Source organism: Pipistrellus hanaki, assembly GCF_964339955.1.
Source record: "Pipistrellus hanaki genome assembly, chromosome: 18".
Lineage (NCBI taxonomy): Eukaryota > Metazoa > Chordata > Mammalia > Chiroptera > Vespertilionidae > Pipistrellus > Pipistrellus hanaki.
The window spans coordinates 4,139,295-4,162,500 of NC_140520.1; the positions used below are offsets into that span (position 1 = coordinate 4,139,295).

A 23,206-nucleotide genomic window follows, 5' to 3' on the forward strand; every position below is an offset into this window, starting at 1 on the left:
ATCTTGGAACCACAGTCATTCCATCTATAAGATGAGTGTGTTAGGCTAGATCCATGCTCGGCAAACTGCGGCTCCCGAGCCACATGCGGCTCTTTGGCCTCTTGAGGGTGGCTCTTCCACAAAATACCACAGCCTGGGCGAGTCTATGTTGAAGAAGTGGCATTAGAAGAAGCTTAAGTTTAAAATATTTGGCTCCCCAAAGAAATTTCAATCGTACTGTTGATATTTGGTTCTGTTGACCAATGAGTTTGCCTACCACTGGCCTAGATCATCTCGTGTTTGTTTGTTTTTTAACCTGACTTGAACAAATATTTCTGAGTGCCTGCTAACTGCGAAGCGCTGAGTTTTGAGGAGACTTAGATGATAGTATTCCTGCCAGGAAATGCCAGAGTGCTGATGCAGAGGGATGCCCTTTGTTCTCCGGCCAGTTTTGTACTGGACTAGCCAATGTGGGTGTTCTCGGATCACAAGTTAATGGAAGCCAGAGGGAGAGGCTGTTCTTCCTCAAGATACAACAGCTAACGGGCTGGCCTTGCCTGTGGCCTTTTCCAATCAGACGCCTGAGAGTCCTGGTGCCCCTCACCCGCTCCCTCCCTTGTGCATGCATGTTGTGTGGAGAGACAGGGAGTGAGAGAGAGAGAGGAACGTTGATGTGAGAGAGAAACATCGATCGGTTGCCTCTCATATGCATCCTAACCGACGACCAAACTGACAGCCTATGTGTGTGCACAGGACAGCACTGCCAGGGAGCCTCATTGTGGCTCACCCATCCCCTCACAACCAAGTACCGTATTTTTCGGACCATAAGACGCACCGGACCATAAGACGCACCAGTTTTTAGAGAAGGGAAATGAAGAAAAAAAGATTCTGAAACAAATAGTGTCCTAAAATATTTTATGTGCATTAAAACCCAACATCACAGTCATAAACACATGTAATCAACCCTGTAAAGTAAACAGCAGCATTTAGAACCATTTTAGAGCCGGGCAAGCACACAGAGACCACACAGAGCCGGGCAAGTAAAAAAACTTTTTTTTTACAGTATATGTGTAGGCTATATTTGGACCATAAGACGCAGGGACTTTTTCCCCCCACTTCTGGGGGAAAAAAAGTGCGTCTTATGGTCCGAAAAATACGGTACTTCCCAGACGGAACACGAGGGAACAAATAAAAGGAATTGACTCTATGTTTTCCAACAGCCCTGGTCATTGGGAGGAAACCGTGGGGAAAGTGCTGGTGGTGAGGCCCTCTGGCTAGAAGACAGATGACGTGTGTGGTGGCATTCTCTCGCTGTTCAATCGTAAATGCTAAGGCTCCCATCTGCAAACAAGTAATTGCTGAGTACTAGCCAGCTTTACTCATCACTAATTGCACATCTCGCCCTGAGATTAGAGGTGTGACTGCGCTTGACTTTTCCACAAATTAGCCAGAACCAGAAAAGGCCACGGGGTGTTTGTGTCTGTTTGCGGTCTCTTACGCACAGGGGCTCACGAAGGGGCAGCGGGCTGATTCAGACGCGTGGCCCCGCATAATGCTTTGAACTCCTTGGTTGGCATCCTTGTGGGCAGAATCCCAGTCTTCCCGGGATAGGCCCCGTCCCTCCCCCCCTGAAAATCCCCTGCCACGTGAGAACACAGATGTAGACTGCCGGGTCATACGGAGGGACACGGCCACACCAGACAGCTACCGTGACCTGGTCCGGACCTGTGCCTGCATCTACTTCTGGAATAAGTTTCTCCCTGTAGGTGGCACCTTTCTTCCTAAGAAATGCCACACGTTCAGGAGAGCCATTTATCATTCCACCATCACCGCCAACCGTTTTCACTGTACACCAGCCAAGCTTCATGACCACCCTCTTCTCTTACAGTGCTTGAAGAGCATCTACCAGTAAATATTGGGACTGGAAGTACCGGGGTGGAAGAGACGAGCCCTCTGACCCTCACAGAGGTGGTCTCAGGCAGGGTGTGACCTCGGGGACTTCTCAGTTTGAGCCCTGGTGCTGCTGTTCCTTTCTTTTTTAAAAATATATTTTATTGATTTTTTTACAGAGAGGAAGGGATAGGGGTAGTGAGTTAGAAATATCAATGAGAGAGAAACATCGATCAGCTGCCTCCTGCACACCCCCCTCTGGGGATGTGCCCGCAACCAAGGTACATGCCCTTGACCGGAATCGAACCTGGGACCCTTCAGTCCGCAGGCCGATGCGCTACCCACTGAGCCAAACCGGTGAGGGGCCTGGTGCTGCTGTTTCCTAGCTCTATGCCCGTCCTTGCAGGGAGCCTCCCACCCTGCGCTCTCTCTCCACAGGTGGACTGGCATGGCAGCAGCACTGCCGCCCCCAGGGCTGCGGAGGTCATGGCCTGGCAGGCGCTTGGCACAGTCCATGCTCAGCACGCGTGTCACTGCTCGGGGTGCCAGCTGTCGGCGGCACAGAGTGCCCCTGGGAGGGGGAGAGATGCCTCCTGTACATGAGGTGTCGCTCAGCAAAGCCCTCTCCTGGGGCTCCGGACAAAAGGTCCTGGAGGCCTGATGAGGAGGAGAATGGGCGTCCATCTAGAACCAGTTTCTTTTTTTCTTTTTTAAATAAATCTTTATTGTTCAGATTATTACAGATGTCCCTCATTCTCCCCTCTTCCCCCAAAGCTCCCCTCCACCTGATTCCCAACTCCACTCTATGCCCTTACCCCAGCCCCTGTCTTCATCCATAGGGGTAAGATTTTTGTCCAATCTCTTCCCTCACCCTGGAACCAGTTTCATGACGCTTTCTCCGAAGGGGTCACCATGGCTGATGGGGGGGGAGGGGTGTGTGTCTCAGACGAGGGCCCTGAGCTGGACCTTGAAGATGAAGTCACCGGGGAGTGAGGGGACGGGCGGCTGGCAGGACCGGGGTCCAGTACGTGGTGGGAAAGAACCCAGAAGATGCCACCAGAGGCCAGGGCAGCGCCAGGTTCCACCACCAGGGCAGCGCCAGAGAGGGAGATGGTCAGATTTATGTTTACAAACACAACTCAGCTGTGTCCTGGGGGTTGAACTATACCAGCGAGCCCACAAGCAGGGAGTTTGGATGAAACCATCCTGGCAACTTGAGCTGGGGCAGTGGCAGCGAGAATGGAGAGGACAGGATTGAGAGGGACTTGCAGGGACCAGAAGGCATAGTGACCACGGACACGGGGTGGGGGGAAGCAGAGAAACCCTTTGGGGATGACTTCGCATTCTAGCGTGAAGTCAGAAGCACAGGAAGAGAAGCAGGTCTGGGGAGAAAGATAATGAGTCTGGTGCTATAAATACTGCGTCTGCAGGAAGGATACCCAAGTGGGCAGTTTGGAATGTAACTCTGGTAGACCCGTCCAGGCTGGCGGGGAGAAGGGAAAACTGGCCTTGCACAACCACACGGCCCAGCTGGTTCTATGGAGCAGAACCAGGCGGGACAGGTCCCTCCCAGGACCACCTCCACACCAGCCAACTCCTTCGCTGGCTGCACTTAAAACACCTGTGCGTCCGTCCGCACCTCTCCGCCCCTCCATTCAGCCCGCACGGATTACGTAAGCATCTATGACATGCCGGTGCTGTTCTTAGATTCTGGGTCAAAACCCTGCCATCGGGGAGTTTATGTTTTAGCGCAGGAGACCGTCGATAAGCAAGTAACTGAATATTCTAAAATATAAATTTAAGTCAACAGCATTGGGAAAAATAAAGCAGGTAGGAGATCAGACAGTTATCAAGGAGAAGGGGGTGTGGGGGGCAACTTTTAGAAATCAGGAGGCCAGGGAAGCCACCTGTGATGAAGTGCTATTTCAGACGGAGACCCAAGGTGACGGATTCCACGATGAGAAAGTCTGGAGGCAGTGTGTGTCCAACAGAGGGAAGAGCAGGTCGGGGCCCGCTCAGGATGATGGGGAGACAGCTAAGCAGCCAGCCTGGCTAGAACAGACCACGTAGTCACAGAGTATGTTGTGCCATTCCTGGCACTTCTGTCTTGTGCTCTTAACTGATTCTGTTGCAAAGACGTCCGTGGATTTAAATCCTACCTTCCCAACCCCATGCAAGTCTATCCAGGGCAAGGTCTGTGTTCAAACTTCTCACTCCCGGGTGCCTAGCACAATGCCTGGCACACAGCAGGTGTTCTTTCCCCATCCCTTGGTCTGTGGTTATAATTCGTGGTGACCATCTGGCAGACCACCGGTGACGATGTCTAACATTGCTGTGAGAAACTCAAGACACGCCCAGAGCCACGTGGAGAGCCCAGAAGCCAAGAGGTACCCTCCCCTTTTTTATTTTTTAAATATATTTTATTGATTTCTTTTACAGAGAGGAAGAGAGAGGGATAGAGAGTTAGAAACATCGACGAGAGAGAAACATCGATCAGCTGCCTCCTGCACACCGCCCACTGGGGGATGCGCCTGCAACCAAGGTACATGCCCTTGACTGGAATCAAACCTGGGACCATTCAGTCCGCAGGCAGACGCTCTATCCACTGAGCCACACCAGTTTCGGCACCCTCGCCTTTTGCAAGGGGGTTTCCTGGGGGCTGTCACGTTGAAGATTGGCATGTGAGGAAACCCCACACATGCTCAGAGGAGCCGCTGGCTTTGCCGCAGCTCTGCGCTTACACACGACAATAATATTGTTATTACCCCACCGGGGTGTCCTGGGGGTGAATGAGACATTTTCAAACCACTTTGAGCTACTCCGCTGGGGGCACTCAATAAGTGGCATGTGTCGCCCCTGCAGTGCCACGGCTGACGCTGATTTGTTGTGATGGGTTCTGCGGTCCAGCCGGGCTGGGATTCGCCCACCACCTAATTTCCCATCCACAGCAGACTGGCCGTCCGAAGGCGGTGGTTTCCAGTGGGAATAAATACGAAGCGAAGCGAAGCAGTCGGCAATCAGAGGCAGACAGGCGGCCGTTGGAAATGTGGTGTTTATTAAGCACTCGCAGTGGCGACATAGAGGCCTCCCGGTGTGACACGGTACAGCGACCGCCGGGGTCAGAAACGGGCCAAGATCTCCCGCCCCCGCCCCGAGCTCCAGGGAATGGCTCAGCTTCTCTGGGCCTCAGGTATGAAGTAAGGGCCGTCTGATGAAGCTCAGATTCGGTCTTCCCCGAGAAGGCAACTACCTGGGAGGAGTGGAAACAGCCCTTTCGGAGGGAGAGCTACTGCACAGCGGGGAGAAGCTGGTGACCATCCATCACAGGGCCCGCTCCGTCCTGGTCTTCCTTGCGGTTGATTAATATTAATTTCGGTACTAATTCCTGCAAATGGAGAGATAAATCACTTTCTAAGTCGGGCAGAGAGGTGCATGAAACATTTGGGTCTTTAAAAATAGGGTCTTTGCCTTTCTAAGAGCTGTCCTGGCAGTAAGTCTTATTCTTAGACTTAAATATACGAATGATGGATTTCACTGCTCCCCACCCCCCCAGCTCTAACACAGGGCGTGGTGTAAGGAGAGAGTGTGTTACTTGGCGGTCCGCTTTGACCATCTGACAATCTGTGTCACAGCCTGCAGGGCCTGGCCCTGACCGGGGGCGAAGGACAGAAAAGAACACTGGTGCTTGATGCACCCAGAAGAGGCAGAGGAAACCCCATGGAATTACCAACCGGGGAATGTACCCCGACTGTGAGCCCGGGGTCCCCTCCCTCCTCCTCCTCCCAGGAATCCGGGGGGTCCTGGGCTCAGAGACAAGAAATGCTGACCCTCCGGAGTGGATAGGGATGTAAACACTCACTTGCTGAGAAACTCAATTCCACAGACACATAGGAGTGCCTACTAGCGCCCCCGGCAGGCACTTTGGTGGCTGCTGGGAATGCAAACTGGGTGAGACCTAGCCTCAGCTCTCCATGACACCACACACACACACACACACACACACACACACACACGTTTACTCCAAACTCCCCAGCTCAGGCGTGATGGGTGCAGGAGTTGCCTACACAACCACTCCCCCTTTGTAAAGGATCCGAGCGATAAAGCAGAAAACACATTTCTAAGCCTGGGGTTAACTCTGAATTGGATTTGCTTAACTGTCCGGAAAGAGAAATCGTGTTCCAAGTGACCAGAGCAATTTGGAAAACTGGTTTCTGTTCAAATGGGGATAACTGCAAGGTCCTATCTCCAGGCCAGAATCAAGCAACAGAGAGGCAGGTTTGGACCGAATGTTCTCGCAGGGTCACCGCTAACGCCTGGAGAAGCCCCTGGCCCGGACAGCGGGGACGCAGTCTGCAGAGGGTTTGTGTCCGGTTCTCCATCACCCCAACACAGACTCAGGACGCCGAGTGCATGTCCTCTGTCCCTCCCCTCTCAGGGAAGCTCAGTCCTGCAGAGACCAGGCTGCCCGCTCCAAGCCCAACCAGAAACGTGGTCCCCCAATCTTCCCCGCGCCTGGAACGGGTCTGCGCTGTGGACGTTGGTGTGAACTAACCTCTCCAAAGCCAAGTCCCTGAATGCCCGGAATGACCCATTTTCTCAGACTCCCGGGTGTGAAACCTCACCAGCACCCACCACTCCCTCCAGCGTCTCACCCACACAGGGGCTGCGTTATTCAGAGCCCTCGGGCCTGGAGGTTTCCCTTCTCGGGGCGCCCACCCACCGCGCCTGCCACCGTCCCCGGACCAGGCTCCAGATCCAGGGCGCATCCCCACCCTCCCTCCGTCCTCGCCCGCCTCCGCCAGCCGGCTGACCCCGGGTCACCCTGCCGCCGCCAGCCGGCCGACCTCCGGGCTCCGCACCGCCCGCCTCCCCGCTGGCTCCGGAGCAGACGCGGGGCGGCGGCGCGGGTCCGGGCGGCGGAGAAGCCCTGCAACGGGGGCGCGGCCTCGCGGGCCGGGGGCGCGCACTGGCACGGAGCGGGCCGGAGAGGTGCAGGGGGACCCGGACGCTAACGGAAGGTGCCTGGGTGCCCGGGGGCCCGGGAGGCGGCGGGGAGGAGAGGCGGGGCCGGGCGCGGAGGGGCGGGGACCCCGGGCCGGGAGGGAGGCGGCGGACGCGCGCCGGCGGGGGCGGAGGGAACGGGGGCGGCGGCGGGAGGCGTCTCCCTCCGCCCCGGAGCCCACGGGCCCTCCGCAGCCAGACGGAGCCCGGCGGCCGCCGCGGCAGCAACAGGCGGCGCGCTGGGCTGGGCGCGGGCGCGGGCGGGAGCCGCAGGGGCCCGCCGCATGGAGGAGCATCTCAGCCTGCTGAGCTCGCCGCCGCCCGCCGCCCGCCGCCGCGCCCCCCCGGCCCCGCGCCCCCCCGGCGGCGGCGGCGGCGGCGCCCGCACCCTGCTCAACCCCGGCTACGCCGAGTCCGCCGCGGGCCCCGAGCCGCCGCCCGACATGACCGTGGTGCCCGCGCCCGGGGACCACCTGCTGGAGCCGGAGGCGGCGGGCGGCGGCGGGGACCCGCCGGAGGGCGGCGGCGGCGGGGACGGTGACCGTGACCGCTACGAGCCGCTGCCGCCCGCGCCGCCCGCCGCCGCCGCCGCCGGCGCCCAGGACTGCTGCGGGGAGCGGGTGGTCATCAACATCTCGGGGCTGCGCTTCGAGACGCAGCTGAAGACCCTGTGCCAGTTCCCCGAGACCCTCCTGGGCGACCCCAAGCGCCGCATGCGCTACTTCGACCCGCTCCGCAACGAGTACTTCTTCGACCGCAACCGGCCCAGCTTCGACGCCATCCTCTACTACTACCAGTCCGGCGGCCGGCTGCGGCGCCCCGTCAACGTGCCCATCGACATCTTCTCCGAGGAGATCCGCTTCTACCAGCTGGGCGCCGAGGCCATGGAGAAGTTCCGCGAGGACGAGGGCTTTCTGCGCGAGGAGGAGCGGCCGCTGCCCCGCCGCGACCTGCAGCGCCAGGTGTGGCTGCTCTTCGAGTACCCGGAGAGCTCGGGCCCCGCGCGCGGCATCGCCATCGTGTCCGTGCTCGTCATCCTCGTGTCCATCGTCATCTTCTGCCTGGAGACGCTGCCCGAGTTCCGCGACGAGAGGGGCGACTTCGAGCCGCCGCCGCAGCCCGAGCTGCTGCGGGAGGACCAGGGCGCCGCCGCCGCGGGTAACGGTACGTCGGGGGCCGGGGCCGCCGCCGCCGCCGGGGCCTCCAGCTTCTCCGACCCCTTCTTCATCGTGGAGACGCTGTGCATCATCTGGTTCTCCTTCGAGCTGCTGGTGCGCTTCTTCGCCTGCCCCAGCAAGGCCGCCTTCTCTCGCAACATCATGAACCTCATCGACGTGGTGGCCATCATCCCCTACTTCATCACGCTGGGCACGGAGCTGGCCGAGCGCCAGGGCAACGGGCAGCAGGCCATGTCGCTGGCCATCCTGCGGGTCATCCGGCTGGTGCGCGTCTTCCGCATCTTCAAGCTGTCCCGCCACTCCAAGGGCCTGCAGATCCTGGGCCAGACGCTCAAGGCGTCCATGCGCGAGCTGGGCCTCCTGATCTTCTTCCTCTTCATCGGCGTCATCCTCTTCTCCAGCGCCGTCTACTTCGCCGAGGCCGACGACCCCACCTCGCGCTTCTCCAGCATCCCCGACGCCTTCTGGTGGGCCGTGGTCACCATGACCACCGTGGGCTACGGCGACATGCACCCGGTCACCATCGGCGGCAAGATCGTGGGCTCGCTCTGCGCCATCGCGGGCGTGCTCACCATTGCGCTGCCCGTGCCCGTGATCGTGTCCAACTTCAACTACTTCTACCACCGGGAGACGGAGGGCGAGGAGCAGGCCCAGTACATGCACGTGGGCAGCTGCCAGCACCTGTCCCCGTCCGGGGCCGAGGAGGAGCTGGGGAAGGCCAGGAGCAACTCCACCCTCAGCAAGTCGGAGTACATGATGATCGAGGAGGGGGCCCTGAACCACAGTGCGTGCCCGCAGGCGCCCCTCAAAATGGGCAACTCCACCCCGGCCGCCGCCTGCGCCACGAACAGTAACCCCAACCCCAACGCCTGTGCCAACGTCAAAAAGATCTTCACGGACGTGTAACGCCCGGCACCTGGGACCCGCTGTGCTTCCCGTGGTGTGGACCGTGCACCCTGGCCTGTGTGCGCCCTTGTTTTTATACATTTCCCGGCCATCCATCCAGGGAAGGACATGAAGGAGCGGAAAGCACACTTCATCCTCACCCCCCTCCCCGGCGCCTGCACACCGAGACAGGTGTCTGTTTTTGCAAGGGGGCTGCATTCTCTCAGCGCTCTCTCTCTCTCTCTCTCTCTCTTTTTTTCTCCCTCTCTCTCCCTCTCTCTTACTATTGCAAGCAGCAAACTTTGAATTTGATTTCCAGGCCACGCCCTATGGAAGGGGGAAAAAAACCACCCAGCCTGTACATCCCTGGAGGAAATGAAACTGAGAACCGTTAGAGTGACTGTCTAACTCAGAGTGCCAAGGCAGCTGTGGCTTTGCTAAGTAAGGCAGGCACCGCCTGGAGGAGCTTCCTCTCCGCGGGCCTCGGACTCAGCAGGATGGGGTGCTGAGCCCCCGGCCGGCACTGTGGATGTGTGGATGGAAAGTCCGATCAGAAAGACTTATAAGCCGACTGTGTGTGTATTTGGGTTTTTGGCTGGAATTTCTATTCTATTCGGAAACCCCCTGCCTAGAGTTTGAAGGATCTCTGCAACTTTGCCCAAAGGGGAACCTGATCTGACTGGTTCCTGTAGCTCTTTGGGGCTCGGTAAGGCATTTCCAAAGTAGGAGACTAACGGATTCCTGTGAAGTTCTGGGTGTGTGCGTGCGTGCGTGTGCGTGTGTGTGTGTGTGTGTGTGTGTTCCAGCCACTAGAAACAGATGTTTTCAGTGCCGCTGAGAGAAACAAACAAACAAAAAATGTCCTATTGCATCTGAGAGAGGAGCTCCTGCGGTATCACAAGGAGATTAAAGCTGCAGACATTCCTTCCAGCGGAAGTTACTAATTCCAACCGGCTGATGCAGTTTCCATAGCAACCCGGGTTTCCTAGGAAACCCGAAAAAGGTTGTCATGGCATCTCTTGCTCTCTGTCCCTGCCCCTCCTAGCCCCTGCCGTTTCCACAGTAACCTTTCCAGATGGTTCCTACTTCACACGTTTTCATAAGGAAAAAGCACTGTTTGAATAAACCGCACAAACGAAGGCTGCGATGCCAAGGTGGCGAAATGACTCACAAAATGCACATATATATTTTTTACTACAGAAGAAAAGCATTGCCATCACCCTCTAATGACTGAATAGAGAAGGAAGATAGCATCTTTGGGATGTTAGGTTGACACCACAATCAGGCGTGACTTGAATGAAATGTGAGTAACGAGGCAATAATTTCAAAAGCTGCTTCTCTGCTGTTTTCTTTCACCAAGAAGTTTCCAGGCAACCAATGAAATAAAAAAATTTTTTAAAAAGCAGACAGAAGGTGTTCTGTACATAATCCAATGGAAGATTCAATCTGCGTATCCGAAACCTTGCTCCAAGGGACCTTCAGATGTCCCCTTTAACAGCAGAAAAAAAGAAAAACAAAAACAAAAAACAAAAACAGATTCCACAACACCGTCACCGTCACGGCACTTGGAAAGCTAAATAAAACCGCACATTAGGAAGGATGCGTGTTTGTGACTGAGGGAAGGGCAGACAGTCAATAAAAAGGAGGGACGGGAAGTGACCGGAGCTTGGGGCCATGCCGTCACGTTCCAGCAGGTGCCCGGGCTGCCAGGAGACGGACCACCCAGGTGAGCAGCGTGGGGCCGCCAGGCGCACTGCCCTCTTGTCCGGGAAGCGGCAGTGCCATTCGTGTCCTTATTGGTGATATTTGCAAAACCAGTAGTTCCCTGTGAATTACCTGCTGGGTGCCTTTTTCTGATCATTTGGGACACTGTTTCCATTTGATTTCCGGGCTGCTAGCTGTCCTTCCACTGTTTCCTGAAGAAAAAAAAAAAAAATCATTGCTACTTAGCCTTCCCCCGCACTGACCTGAAAATGGTGCCATTCCTTTCACTAACCCACTTGGCTTCTGAACAGCCTGTTTCCCCTTAAAAAGGAATTAAAAGGCAGAAGCTACTGCCGTTAGCTGATTGTCCCAGTGTTCGTGTGCTTCATTTGTAGTACAATTCTTTGGGACAAAAATGGTTAAAATGGCATGAAGATGACAATTCCCTTTAACATAAATAACTGCATACACATTATAGACATTCATTTCTCACAACTATTTTTTTGGTTTTGATAGGTTGTAAGTTATTCTCTCCTAGAGCCGGTGAGAGTAGCCCTATTTTAAAGCTTATAAAATACTTTTCAGGCAGTCAGAAGCCTACTTCTGTTAGTTACTGTTGGTGCTTTAAGACAGTGAAAAATAATACTAAGACAATAAAAGAGGGAAGAGAAAAGAAATCTACGTGGCTGGTCTTAGCATCATTGTTCTTACCTCTGTGCATCGAGATAGGACCCCTTTGCCTAGTTGCTTTTGCTGCTGATTTGAGCTGCTTTTAACATGGATCTACCTTTTGACCAATTTGTGGTGGTGTTGATGACCAGGAATTCTGTGTATGACCTCTGTTGGTGGTTACATGCTAGACACACACTAGTAAGAACATAAAGATAAATTCTGGGTCTGTTTTTAAAAGACCTTAGGGATGAACAAACGGTTTTATTCATGTTTTTGGGAAGATGTAGAAAAGCTCTATAAGTAGCCGATGGTTGTGCCACAATTTTTGGAAATGTATGGCTGTTAGATAATAGTAATACAAATGAGACCCTTTTTTAAATCCAGAGAAATATGGCTTTAGAGTCCTAGCTTTGGGGTAGGATAATTGATTCTAGTTGCCATAGTGTTAGCTTCTTGAAGGTTATAGGTTCTGTGTCCAGCACAGAATGTAGCTTCTTGTATGTATTTCCTTACATACCTGTATTTGATGGGTGAGTCGTGATGATGTTACATTAATGTTCTTCTCAGGCTTTTAGTGAAGTGGCTTAATGCATAAGCTCTGCAGTTGTATTGCCAGGGCTTGAACCCTGACTCTGCTGTTCGACCTTGAGCAAATTACTGAGCCTCTCTGTGCCTCAGAGTCCTTGTTTGTAAAATGAGGTTAATAAATAGTACCTCCTAGGGTGCTGCGACTATTCATTGTTAATTCAGGTATGCTACTCAGAAAGGGTAAGTTGCATGCTATGCAGCAGAGGTTTTGCTAAGAGATCACATGACTGCATTATATAATTTGCTAAGAGATTGCATTATTATTGTGATCGTTATTCACTCTCTTTGTGTAATTAATACCGAACTTGGTGAATGATATGAAATACATAATCAGTGTCTTCCTATTTACATTCTACATCACAGGAATAATTCCCATTTATTAAAGGTCACCGTGTCCTTGACACTTAACTCGGCAGGTTTGTGGTATTAACCCCATTTTAGGAGGGTAAGAATAGATGGTTAAGGTTAAATGATTTCCCTGAGATGCCACAGCTAGCAAGAGACCCAGCTATAATTTAAATTTAAAACCAAGTCATTCTCCCCCCACCACCAACACCTGTACCTTTAATTGGATGACTTGAAAGAGATTGAGCAAATGAATTCCTTATGCTTTCAAATTTGACTTCAGCCCATGTAACTAATCAGTGAATTCCTATAAAGAGCCCATCTCCAGAAACCTACTTCTTTCAGTATCCTGGAGATTAACCCTTTTCTAATCATCAGATACATTTAAGCCACAGGGATCGAATATACGTTATTCAAATTGGACGAAGAGGTAGGCTTTTCCGGGAGAAAGGGTGACTTTCTTATATGATGGATGGATCTGGACTTGCTTCTGTGCTCAGAAAGTGTAGTCAGTCACAGTGGTGTCTCTGCTAAGACAATGGATATTTTCCAGTTTGAAGATTCATTTCCTACTTCCACTTGCTTTCCTCCACAGGAAATGATGGCATTGTGCAAATTGTGATTTTCCCGCCTCCTCGCCCTTTGCTGAGGTTCCTAGCGATCCGTGCCAGCAAGTGGTGTAAACATTTGACTCCCTCTTCCCAAGAAGGGAGGAATTACTGGGAACAAAAGGGTTGAAAGCAGGGGAGTGCCGGCTCATTGCAGTTGGTGGCATTGTTGCTTTATAAGAGCATCCATCCGCAACAAAACATTAGAATATAATTTTGTCCCACAAAATAGCCTTAGCCTCTTCTCTCATGTCCGAAATCCAATTTAGCGAAATGAAAATGGGCAGTGATTTGGACTTAAGAGCAAAAATGCTAATGAGTCTACGTTTGCACAGGCCAGAGAGACTTCGGTGCTGAGCATGTCTTGGATGTTGGACGGTGCACATACATAGGTCTGTGTGTGCAAATAATCCATGGAAGGAGGGGCGACCGGGTCAATACACACCCGTCCACACGCTGGGGGAAATCTCTATACCCGCAGCTGGTGAACCTAGAGATAAACATTAATATTATTTTATTTCTTTCTTTAAAAATATTTTTATTGATTTCAGAGAGGAGGGAAGAGGGTGAGAGAGATAGAAACATCAATGATGAGAGAGAATCATTGATTGGTTGCCTACCTTTGATCAAGCCTGCAACCCAGGCATGTGCCCTTGACCGGAATCGAACCTGGGACCCTTCATTCCCCAGGCCGACTCTATGCACTCAGCCAAACCAGCTAGGGCTATTTTATTTCTTTTATGGTGTTACCAGATTCAAATGCCCACCAAATATAGTGACCTAACCACCAACAGCTACACATAAGAGGGCCGTGTTAGAGCGGCTATTTCTAAACTTTGCAATCCAATGTCGGAGTTGACACTTTAAATGCACAGGATGAAGAAATTGAAAGTTATGGTTTATTGACGTAACACATGTTACTAACCTCTGTGCCATATAATGTACTCAAGTAATGGCTTTCCTAGTAGTCTATAAAGTCAAATAGTCTATATTGACTCTATAGACTATTAGTAAAGCCATTACCAATAGTCTAGTCCTGGGAGAATCAGAACTGTAATTCGCTGACTTCTATACATTTAAAATGTCAACGTTTTCCGCAGCACCTGCCAAGTCCTTCCCACCCCTCAGCTGTGAGTAGAAGTGAGAGTCCTGCCCACTCAGCAATGCTAAGCAGAACCCAAGCCCCCAGTCTGCAGACAGCAGCTCTGAGCCGGAGGGGAGGGCATCAGAATGGAGGAATGCTGGCTTGCCTGGAGGCCAGTTTTTTGGGGTTTTTTCTTTGTATTTGGCCTAAACTAAGGAGGCCGAAACTTTTTTTCCTAGAGCCAATGTCCTGTAGTTTGTTAGGCAACTTTCTGTATATTGATGAACTTGCTTGTTTTTCGGTGTTTTGTTTGTTTGTTTGTTTGTTTGTTTTATAACTGCAGGGAGTGGTTGATAACCTTTGAGAGAGAGATCAGAGGAGGCAGGAAGAAGGGATGGGAAGCCAAGCAGAGCCCAAACCTTGCTGTTGAGATGGGCCTCCTAGTCTCCTGCCAGAAAATGGCCAATGCTGTAGGCCCGCGGGCCGCAAGTTTGACATGCTTGCAGACAGCATCTTTACACGCTCACAGTCACCCTGAAATAGAATTTAAATGATTTAGACAAGTTAATCACCTTACTTTCCCCAAGTAAGAACTGTGCTGGAGTTGCTTTATTCCAAGATCCTCTGAATCTTTTACCTGCAGCTATTTTTTTTAATTGTTTATAAAAGATCCGTGTATTTCACAGGCAGCTGTGAACTGAGAGTGTGTGTTGGTGGTAGACCTAAACTCTGCTCAAAGTAGAGCTGAACACAACTCACAGCTCATTTCCCCGGGACTTTCCAGATTTGTCACTCAGCCCACATCTTAGCTCATTACCTGCTTTAATTACTGAGTGAGCTTCAACTTTTTTGACTTGCCAAGAGTACATAATTTCCAAGAGGCCAATCAGAGAATTAATTATACCTAAATGAGCAAGACATCTCGCTAGTCCTTGGGGCTAATTTATGACTCTTTAGTTGTTAGAATTCGTAGGACTTGTTGGTTTGTGGCCAACACTGAGTTATTTAATAGATGTCAACGTATAGACACAAGAAAGCCAAGTTCCCGGAAAGCCCACGTCAGGGGAGGATTCGGCCTTTCCTCATGCTTGTATGTTAGAAAGGCTGCCAAGGAAGGAAGCTGGGTTTCTGTGCCTCTTTCACACAGGCCCTCTTAAAGGTCCAATTACTCCTTCAGAAACTTGGTAATTGTAGAAATTTGACTGTTCTTATCTTCTTTTCTTGCTTTATATTTTAGAACATTTGGTTGGCCACATATCTTCAATTATAGATCACTATTTTCTATCACACTTCCTTTCTTTTTGTAGAGTTGCTTTAAAATATATATATATATATATGTCTTTATTGATTTCAGAGAGGAAGGGAGAGGGAAAGGGAGATAGAAACATCAATGATGAGAGAGAAGCATTAATTAGCTGCCTCCTGAAAGTCCCCTAATAGGGATCAAGCCTGCAACCCAGGCACATGCCCTTGACCAGAATCGAACCTGGGACTCTTCAGTCTGCAGGATGACGCTCTATCCACTGAGCCAAACCAGCCAGAGCTGAAGAGTTGCTTTTGATAGTTAAGGCCACGTGCCCTCTTCTCAGCCCTTCAACCCATTCCTGAGCCGCTAATAGAAACATTATGATTAGTGTCCAAACGTCACTTGTGTCTTATGTTTCTATTGAATTGCAACTCTCTCCATACCCACAGTCTAGCAGAGTACCAAACTGTACCCTACTTTTTTAAGAATCCCAAGCGCATTGAGACAGGTACAAACACATGAAGAAGAAAAAAAAGAAAAGAAAGAAAAAGCCCACGCCCTTGTATAGAAAGGTTGTAACGGTAGCAGACAAGAAGAGCTTACCAGAACCAGCTCCAGAGAACCAAAACTCCAGTAGCACTGAGCCAGCGCTAGGCACTTAGGAAATAAAATCATTCATGGTCCTTGTAATTTCTTGTAATTAGTAGTCATTAATAGCTGTGAGACTACTATAATTTTCAAACTCTGCAATGAAAATGAAGCATACTGTGAGGCAAGAATGTGCTCTTGCTTTTCCAACACAGACTAGTGGTAAGAAGTTCCATCTCCCATGAAGGAAGATCAGGTGTATTCCCAGTCAGTGAGGATAACGTCACTGGCTGCTTACCCAGCACATAGTAGACGTGCAACAGGTAGTCCAGTGAGTGGGTGACGCTTCTGTAAAAAGCACGAATTCCAGATTATCATCGGTAGGCGTTTCCACTGCATCTGAGACACCCGCTAAAAGCTTGCTTCTCTGAGTGCCATGATGGGTAATAGTCACACACGGAAGGCTGGTGCTGGGCCTAGCATTTTCTGTTTTTGACTTTATAAGTATTCTTTATATAGAGGCCCAGTGCACAAATTCGTGCACAGGTGAGGTCTGGCCACACACACACCCCCAGACTGGGGAGTGGGGGAGCCAATCAGGGATGGGACTGGCTGGGGGAAGGGGCCACAGGCAGTTAGTAGGCCGGCCCCGCCCCCTGGTCGAACTCCTGGTCGAGGGGATAATTTGCATATTAGCCTTTTATTATACAGGATGTAGTTAGTGAATCTCTAGAGTGTGCCTAAATTGAATGGTTACATATCCATTTATTCATTCAACCTATATTTACTGAGTACGTTCTGTGTGTCACGCGGCAAAGTGGTAGGGATTTACTTATTCATTCAACATATGAAGTGTCTCCTCTGGGCCAGGCACCATCCTGGACTCTGGATGTAACATTAAACAAGATAATTATGCTGCCTTGTGCTACTTTTAAGAGCTACTTTATTGTCAGCATTTCTAAATTATTATTATTATTATTATTATTATTATTATTATCATTTTTTTGTAGTTGGAAGAGGAGAGCACCAAACCTTGAACTTTTATGTCTTTGTTCTCTACTGGCCTTGGCTGAGTGGTTATTGTCTCAATTTGTGATTTCTTAAAGGGCACCCAACTGCAAAGGTCATATTTCAAAGGATCGGCAGATTTTAGAATACTTTGTAATGACAAGATAAACTATAGAGATGACATCTAGCACCTAGAATATGGTTTTCACAGTACTCTTTTGAAACGGTTTCCTCTCTCTCTCTCTCTCTCTCTCTCTCTCTCTCTCTCTCTCCCCTCCCCTCCCCTCCCCTCCCCTCCCCTCCTCCTCTCCTTTCCTCTCCTCTCCTCTCCTTCTTTCTTCTCCTCTCATCTCCTCTCCTCTCCTCCCCTCCCCTCCCCTCCCCCCCTCCCCCCCTCCCCTCCCCTCCCCTCTCCTCTCCTCTCCTCTCCTTTCCTCTCCTCTCCTCTCCTCTTCCCCCCTCCATAACATTGAGAAAATGCATACATACATTAAAAAAAAAAAAAAAAGAGTAGGCGCTCAAATCTTTCAGATGATTCTAAAGATGTGGATAAATTTTCCTGTTCAAAAAGCAGACGGTCACATTGGTTTGGGTTGCGTGTGGAGGTCATTATTCAATACGGGGGGAAAGCTCATCATTTCAGGATGCTCTGAAACTTCTAACATAAGTTAAAAGCATTCACTATGTAGTTAATACGGTTAGAGAATGAAATTGCTTAAACTTTTCAGGGTAACTGTAAGAAAACACACCACAGTTTTTAAGAGTATAATGGATAGAATGTTTTATACTGACGTGAGGTCTATAATTTTTAAATAACTAAATATATAGTAAATTCATCGTGTGTACTCTGCCAACAGATGCCTGAAGAGCCCACATAGAGAGCCACGCTGACCAGCTGGACGCTCCTGTCTTTCCCTGTCTAGCTCAAGAATGTGGTGTTGGGTCTGTCCCTGGTGGGCCATGAGCTGCCTGCCAGCCATAGTCTGCTTTCGTTGACATTAAATAACATGTCTCCAGCGAATGCATTCTGCAAGGGAAAGAGCTCTGAGAATCTTCCTCACGTCGTATGCAATACAAAAGCTATACATCTGGAGAGAAAGAAAGAAGCACGTCAACAATCTTAGGGTATCACTTCAACCTCTTGACGTTTTGATGAAATCCAATGATCCAAAAACTAAGCAGCATTGCTGATCAAGAGAACCTAAGTGTGTGTTTCCGACAAGCCAGCTAGGACTGTGTTTCTGCTTTCAGCTAATCACCGGACTGTGTTTAATCACGAGATACATTAACGTTATCTTCCGTGTCCTGGCTTCCGTGCGACTTTGTTGATGACTGTGATCTGTACCAAAGGCTCCCGTGCATACATTAGCCCGTCTCCCCGTGAGTAAGTGAAATGTACACTGTGCCCAGGTGAATGGCGTTCGGGACAGACTTGCCTAAAAGAAAATGTGCCTTGCTTGATTCAACATTCTCTTATTTTTTCATTAAAAAGGGTAGGTTTGCAAACGAATCGTGTAGGCAGGTGTTAGCTGAGCTTCACTTTGAAGATAGTATGTTATTAGTACTTACTGTATGTTTAAGTGGTCCGTCTTAGCTAAATAGTCAACATTGCGTTATGCTTTTCCACAGCGTACGTGGCAGATACTCACGCAGTTTTGTGTTTATGCGGTGTCCGGCGTGGTGAGACAAAGCACATTCCTAAGGCTGTATACAGCATCTCATCTAATGTTTATAGAGTGTCCTTCAAAACTGTATATGTAAAAGCTTTCTTGATTCATTTTCTATTTTTATATTCTTTTAGAAATGAAACTTTTATCAATAAAAAAACAGCCAAGTTTTAGTTGGAAAAGAGACGTAGGAGGTCATGAAGATTTCCCACGGGGGACAGTTCCCTTCTGTGCCATTATTCATGTAGCGACTGTGACATTGCAGCAGAATGGTAGCTATTTGTATATTATTTAATAAGCCTTATGGAAAGTCAAACTGTGAACATTTAGCATAAAAAAAAGACTTTTTCTCATTTCCATATTTTATTTTCCAAATATACCTGAGTGGATGCATGAATAATGAACCAGTCTCCTGTTATTCAAATGCATAACAATGCTAAGTTATAATAAGAGCAATTGTAGAATTTTAATTCCCATCAAAATATTTTGGTAGCAAAGCTAGGATGATAATACTTTTTGCTCCTCTGTGGAAGGAAATATAGGTGATGAATTTCATTATTAAAATATAAGAACCAGTAGCTGACACAAACTTTTTTTTTTTTATAAAATATATTTTTATTGATTTCAGAGAGGAAGGGAGAGGGAAAGAGAGAGAGAAAAAAACATCAATGATGAGAGAGAATCATTGATCAGTTGCGTCTTGCCAGCCCCACAACCTGGGCATTTGCCCTGACTGGGAATCAAGCCTGATCTCCTGGCTCATAGGCTGATGCTCACCCACTGAGCCACACTGGCCGGGTATAAACTTCTAACAGCAGTAAAACAGATGAATAGGAGCTAAAATGCAGGGAGCTTTCTTTTGAGGCAATGTCAACATTTAATTTTACACAATTTGCTGGTTATTTTTCTGGTCAAAACTGTGGGATCCTATCAATCTAGGAAAAAGTGAAGTCAGAGAGTGAAGGCCACCTCAGATTTGAGCTGTGTGAACCTCCAATCTGGATGGTTTGTAATTAGAGTAAAAATTGGAGTAGCCACTGCCATGTTTTTCTTCTGTGTTAACCCAGGTCATAGAGGCACTGCCCAGAGAACAGTTAGTCCATTCCAGTCACCAAAAACTCATAACTGATGCCCAGCAGTAGAGTCATTCACAGAGCTATTGGGATGATTGACACAAATCCATCAACTATCTTCTCAGAGGTCTTAGACATTCATATCTATATTAATAAAAGGCTTTGGGGTGATCAGGCCAGCAGGGGTGGGTAGTTGGGGGCCATCACGCTGGCAGAGGAGCGGTTAGGTGTCAATCAGTCCTGCAAGGGAGCAGTTAGGAGGCAATCAGTCAGGCAGGTGAGTGGCTAGGAGCCAGCAGTCCTGGGTTGTGAGAGGGATGATCCACAGGGATTGGGCCTACACCTGCAGTCTGACAGCCTCTGAGGGGTCCCAGATTGGTGAGGGTGCAGGCTGGGCTGGGGGACACCCTCCCCAGTGCACGAATTTCATGCACCGGGCCTCTACTGTTTTAATAAGAACCTGTAGGTGTTCCAAAAACAGACACAGGAACTACCTTCCTTAAACACCAGTGACAACTTTAAGCATTATAGTATATGTAATATCCTTTCTGCACTATTATTATTATTACAGGCTACAGTGTCAAATAAGGACAAAATCAGGACTTTTGCTATAAAAGCACAGAATGGCACCAGATGGGTAAACCATCCTATCCGGTCTGGTTCACTGAATGGGCGGTAGAAAGAGCATCGGTTTAGCTATCGGGAGACCAGCGTTCTTGGCCACATCCTACCTGTGGGGCCCTAGTCACTTACCAGGGCTAGGCTTCAGTTTCCTGAGTTGCCAAATGGGGGTGCTGGGTTGATAGCCCCCAAAACCCTTTTCCAGGAGAGAATAAACCCAAGTGAGACATGGGCCTCAAAAGTGTCCTGTGGTTCTTCAAGTTGATGATGAGAAGAGGACATAGGATTTTTTTTTTTTTCTCTCCCGTAAGAATGGTCCCAGGTCTGTAATGGGATCATGACACAGTAGACAAGTCACTCTGCAGAATGGGGACAGATGAAGGAAACGCAGGGGAGGTTTTCTGTCACATTCCATTAGCTGTGAAGGTGTTTGAAATAGTCTGTGGAACACTGCACAGCCTACACCACCATCCTGCAGGAGGTGGGAAGAGGCTGGGGGCAGGAGTGTCTGCCTTACAATCTCTTGGCTCTTTCTGCACAAGAATTAGTTGGGGAGGAGCAGTGCCTGCCAGGAAGTGCCCTGGGCCCCAGAAAAGTCCCTTTCATCTCTCTGAGCCCCAATTTTTCTTGATCTGAACAGCGAAGACGTTAAATTCAGTCATTTGCATGTGTCTGTGCCTTGCTGAGAGTGCGTGAACATTTTCAGGTTGTTTACAGGTACACGTTGTTTCTCTCCAGTCACTAAGATACCGCCTAGCTCTCCTCATGGGACCTAACAGACTGCATATCCAAGCACTCCTAATTCTGATAGGGCCAGTGGACCTCAGCTAGATAATAATAATAATAAAAAAAAAGCTGGCCTTACCTTCATTTTGACCACGGTTTGTTTGTTATGATTTCATATTTCGTCTTTGAATGTTGAGTTAGTTACCCAAGCAAAATCTCCATTCCGGTGAAACTTCCATTTAAATGCTTGTGTTTTAATAATCACTCACTGAGTCAGAGTTAAATAGATAATGCTCACCAATGAACTGTAGCTGGTTACAGGGTGCATTTTGGGCACATTGAAAAGGGAGTGCCCGCCCTCGCTAATTTGGCTCAGTGGATAAAGCATCGCCCTGCGGACTGAAGAGTCCCAGGTTCGATTCTGGTCAAGGATACATGCCCAGGCTGCGGGTTCAGTCCCCAGTGGGGGGCTTGCGGGAGGCAGCCGATCAATGGTTCTCTCTCATCATTAATGTTTCTCTCTCTCTCTCTCTCTCTCTCTTCCTTACTCTCTGAAAATAATAAAAATATATTTAAAATAATAAAAAGATACAAACTTAAGGCAGAGGCAGAGTGTGTTTACTTGTAGTGAGAAAAAAATTTTTTTTTTTTTAAAAAAGAGTAATGACCCAGAAGCAATGGTTATGATTTAAAAGAATATTCACAGATTTTGTCCATTTTTGTGAATACAAATAAGGCCAGTAGAGCCATATGGTAATTCATTTTGCTCAGGAGTGAGAAAATAATTCAGGGAAAAACCCAAATTGTTTGGCTTTAGCGGACAGTTGGAAAAAGAGGAGTTATAGGTTTTGTACAACATAGATCAGAGATCATTCTATCCATTGAAAAACAAGAGTATATTCTGGTTGCTGGTTTTCCTAGAATGGTAGAGACTAGAATAGAAAGAAGCCAAAACATGGACACACAGGAAATTGTTAAAACAATAGCCGTCCATTGGAATAATACAGAAATGTTTTATCATGCTGGGATTATCTGTCCAGGGTAGTCTTCTGTCCTCCCATTTAGAGAAGGGGGCCGCTTTGCCAGGCCTCAGTCATCACAGGAAATGTGCATTGTGCCTAGTGGAGCAATTACTTGACATGTTTCGTTTGCTCACGGTGGTTTTGTGAATCTGAAGTTTCGCTTTAGGTTGCATTGAATCTCCTGTGTATCCAGTGTCTGTGAGCTTTGTGAGAAGTCATTTTACCCATTTTTCAAGAATGAAATTGGCTAACTGGTGATTCTCGCATATCCTAGTAATAGTGTATCTTGCTACACGTTTGTGAACTGACCACACGAAATCAGACCACAGTAATATCTTCTCTGGTAACTCGTTTCCATGGTGTGATCCCTCAGTGCCAGGGTTGGGGTGGGGAGGGTAAGTATGTAGTTTACTGAAAACTGTCCAAGTGCTTTTCCTCAATGCCATAAAATTATATGATTATAAACCAAATAGAAATATCCTCTCTTTTTTTTTTTTTTTTGTACTCAATTGTAAAAGCACTGCATAGACCATTTTGGGAAATGCCCCATAAAATGGTATAAGTTTTGTTTAAAAGTTCATCTATAGCTATATAATATATACAAGGGAAAGCAAACATGTGTATAATTTCATGTAATATGTTTCATGTAATAATCCATTTTTGAAATCCTCTACAGATAGTAATTATGTAGGTGTCAGAATAATATCCTCAATTTTTTTATAGAGATGTCTAACATTTATTATCTCAAACTTTGCAAAGATCACTTACCTGTTTTGTTTCATCTTTAAAGTATCTATATGAAGTAATAAGACCACCTGGAGCTCAGAGATTAAACAACCAAGGTTTTCAGAAAGATCAAGTGACTTGTCCAAGATTGTATGCCAGCAAATGGTTCTGAATCCCATGTTCTTTTCTTTTCCCAATATTGACACAGTCATTACATTTTATTAAAAACAAAAACATACTCATTAACATCAACATCATCAAAAGAATCTTTTAAATATGAATCCCATGTTCTTGACACTGTTCACCTTTTTCATCATCGCCCCCCCCCCCCCCCCCCGGCCATCACTGCCATTTTCTTTAAAACTTTGACCTAAGTTTAATTCTATATGAGCCCTAACCGGTTTGGCTCAATGGATAGAGTATCGGCCTGCAGACTGAGGGGTCCCAGGTTCGATTCTGGTCAAGGGCATGTACCTTGGTTAGGGGCACATCCTCAGTGGGGAGCGTGCAGGAGGCAGCTGATCGATGTTTCTCTCTCATCGATGTTTCTAACTCTCTATCCATCTCCCTTCCTCTCTGTAAAAAAAAAATCAAT

General features: G+C 48.8%; 2 protein-coding genes across 2 annotated transcripts in view; one reads left to right on the plus strand and one right to left on the minus strand.

Moving 5' to 3' along the window:
- LOC311612903 (chymosin-like) overlaps positions 1 to 23,206 on the minus strand; it is a 188,406-nt gene that overhangs the window by 65,166 nt on the left and 100,034 nt on the right. The window lies entirely within an intron of this gene.
- KCNA3 (potassium voltage-gated channel subfamily A member 3) lies at positions 7,188 to 21,002 on the plus strand. Its single transcript, XM_084866225.1, has 2 exons — positions 7,188 to 10,659; positions 17,634 to 21,002. The coding sequence occupies exon 1, from the start codon at positions 7,314 to 7,316 to the stop codon at positions 8,952 to 8,954; it is 1,641 nt and encodes a 546-aa protein (XP_084722351.1). The 5' UTR covers positions 7,188 to 7,313; the 3' UTR covers positions 8,955 to 10,659; positions 17,634 to 21,002.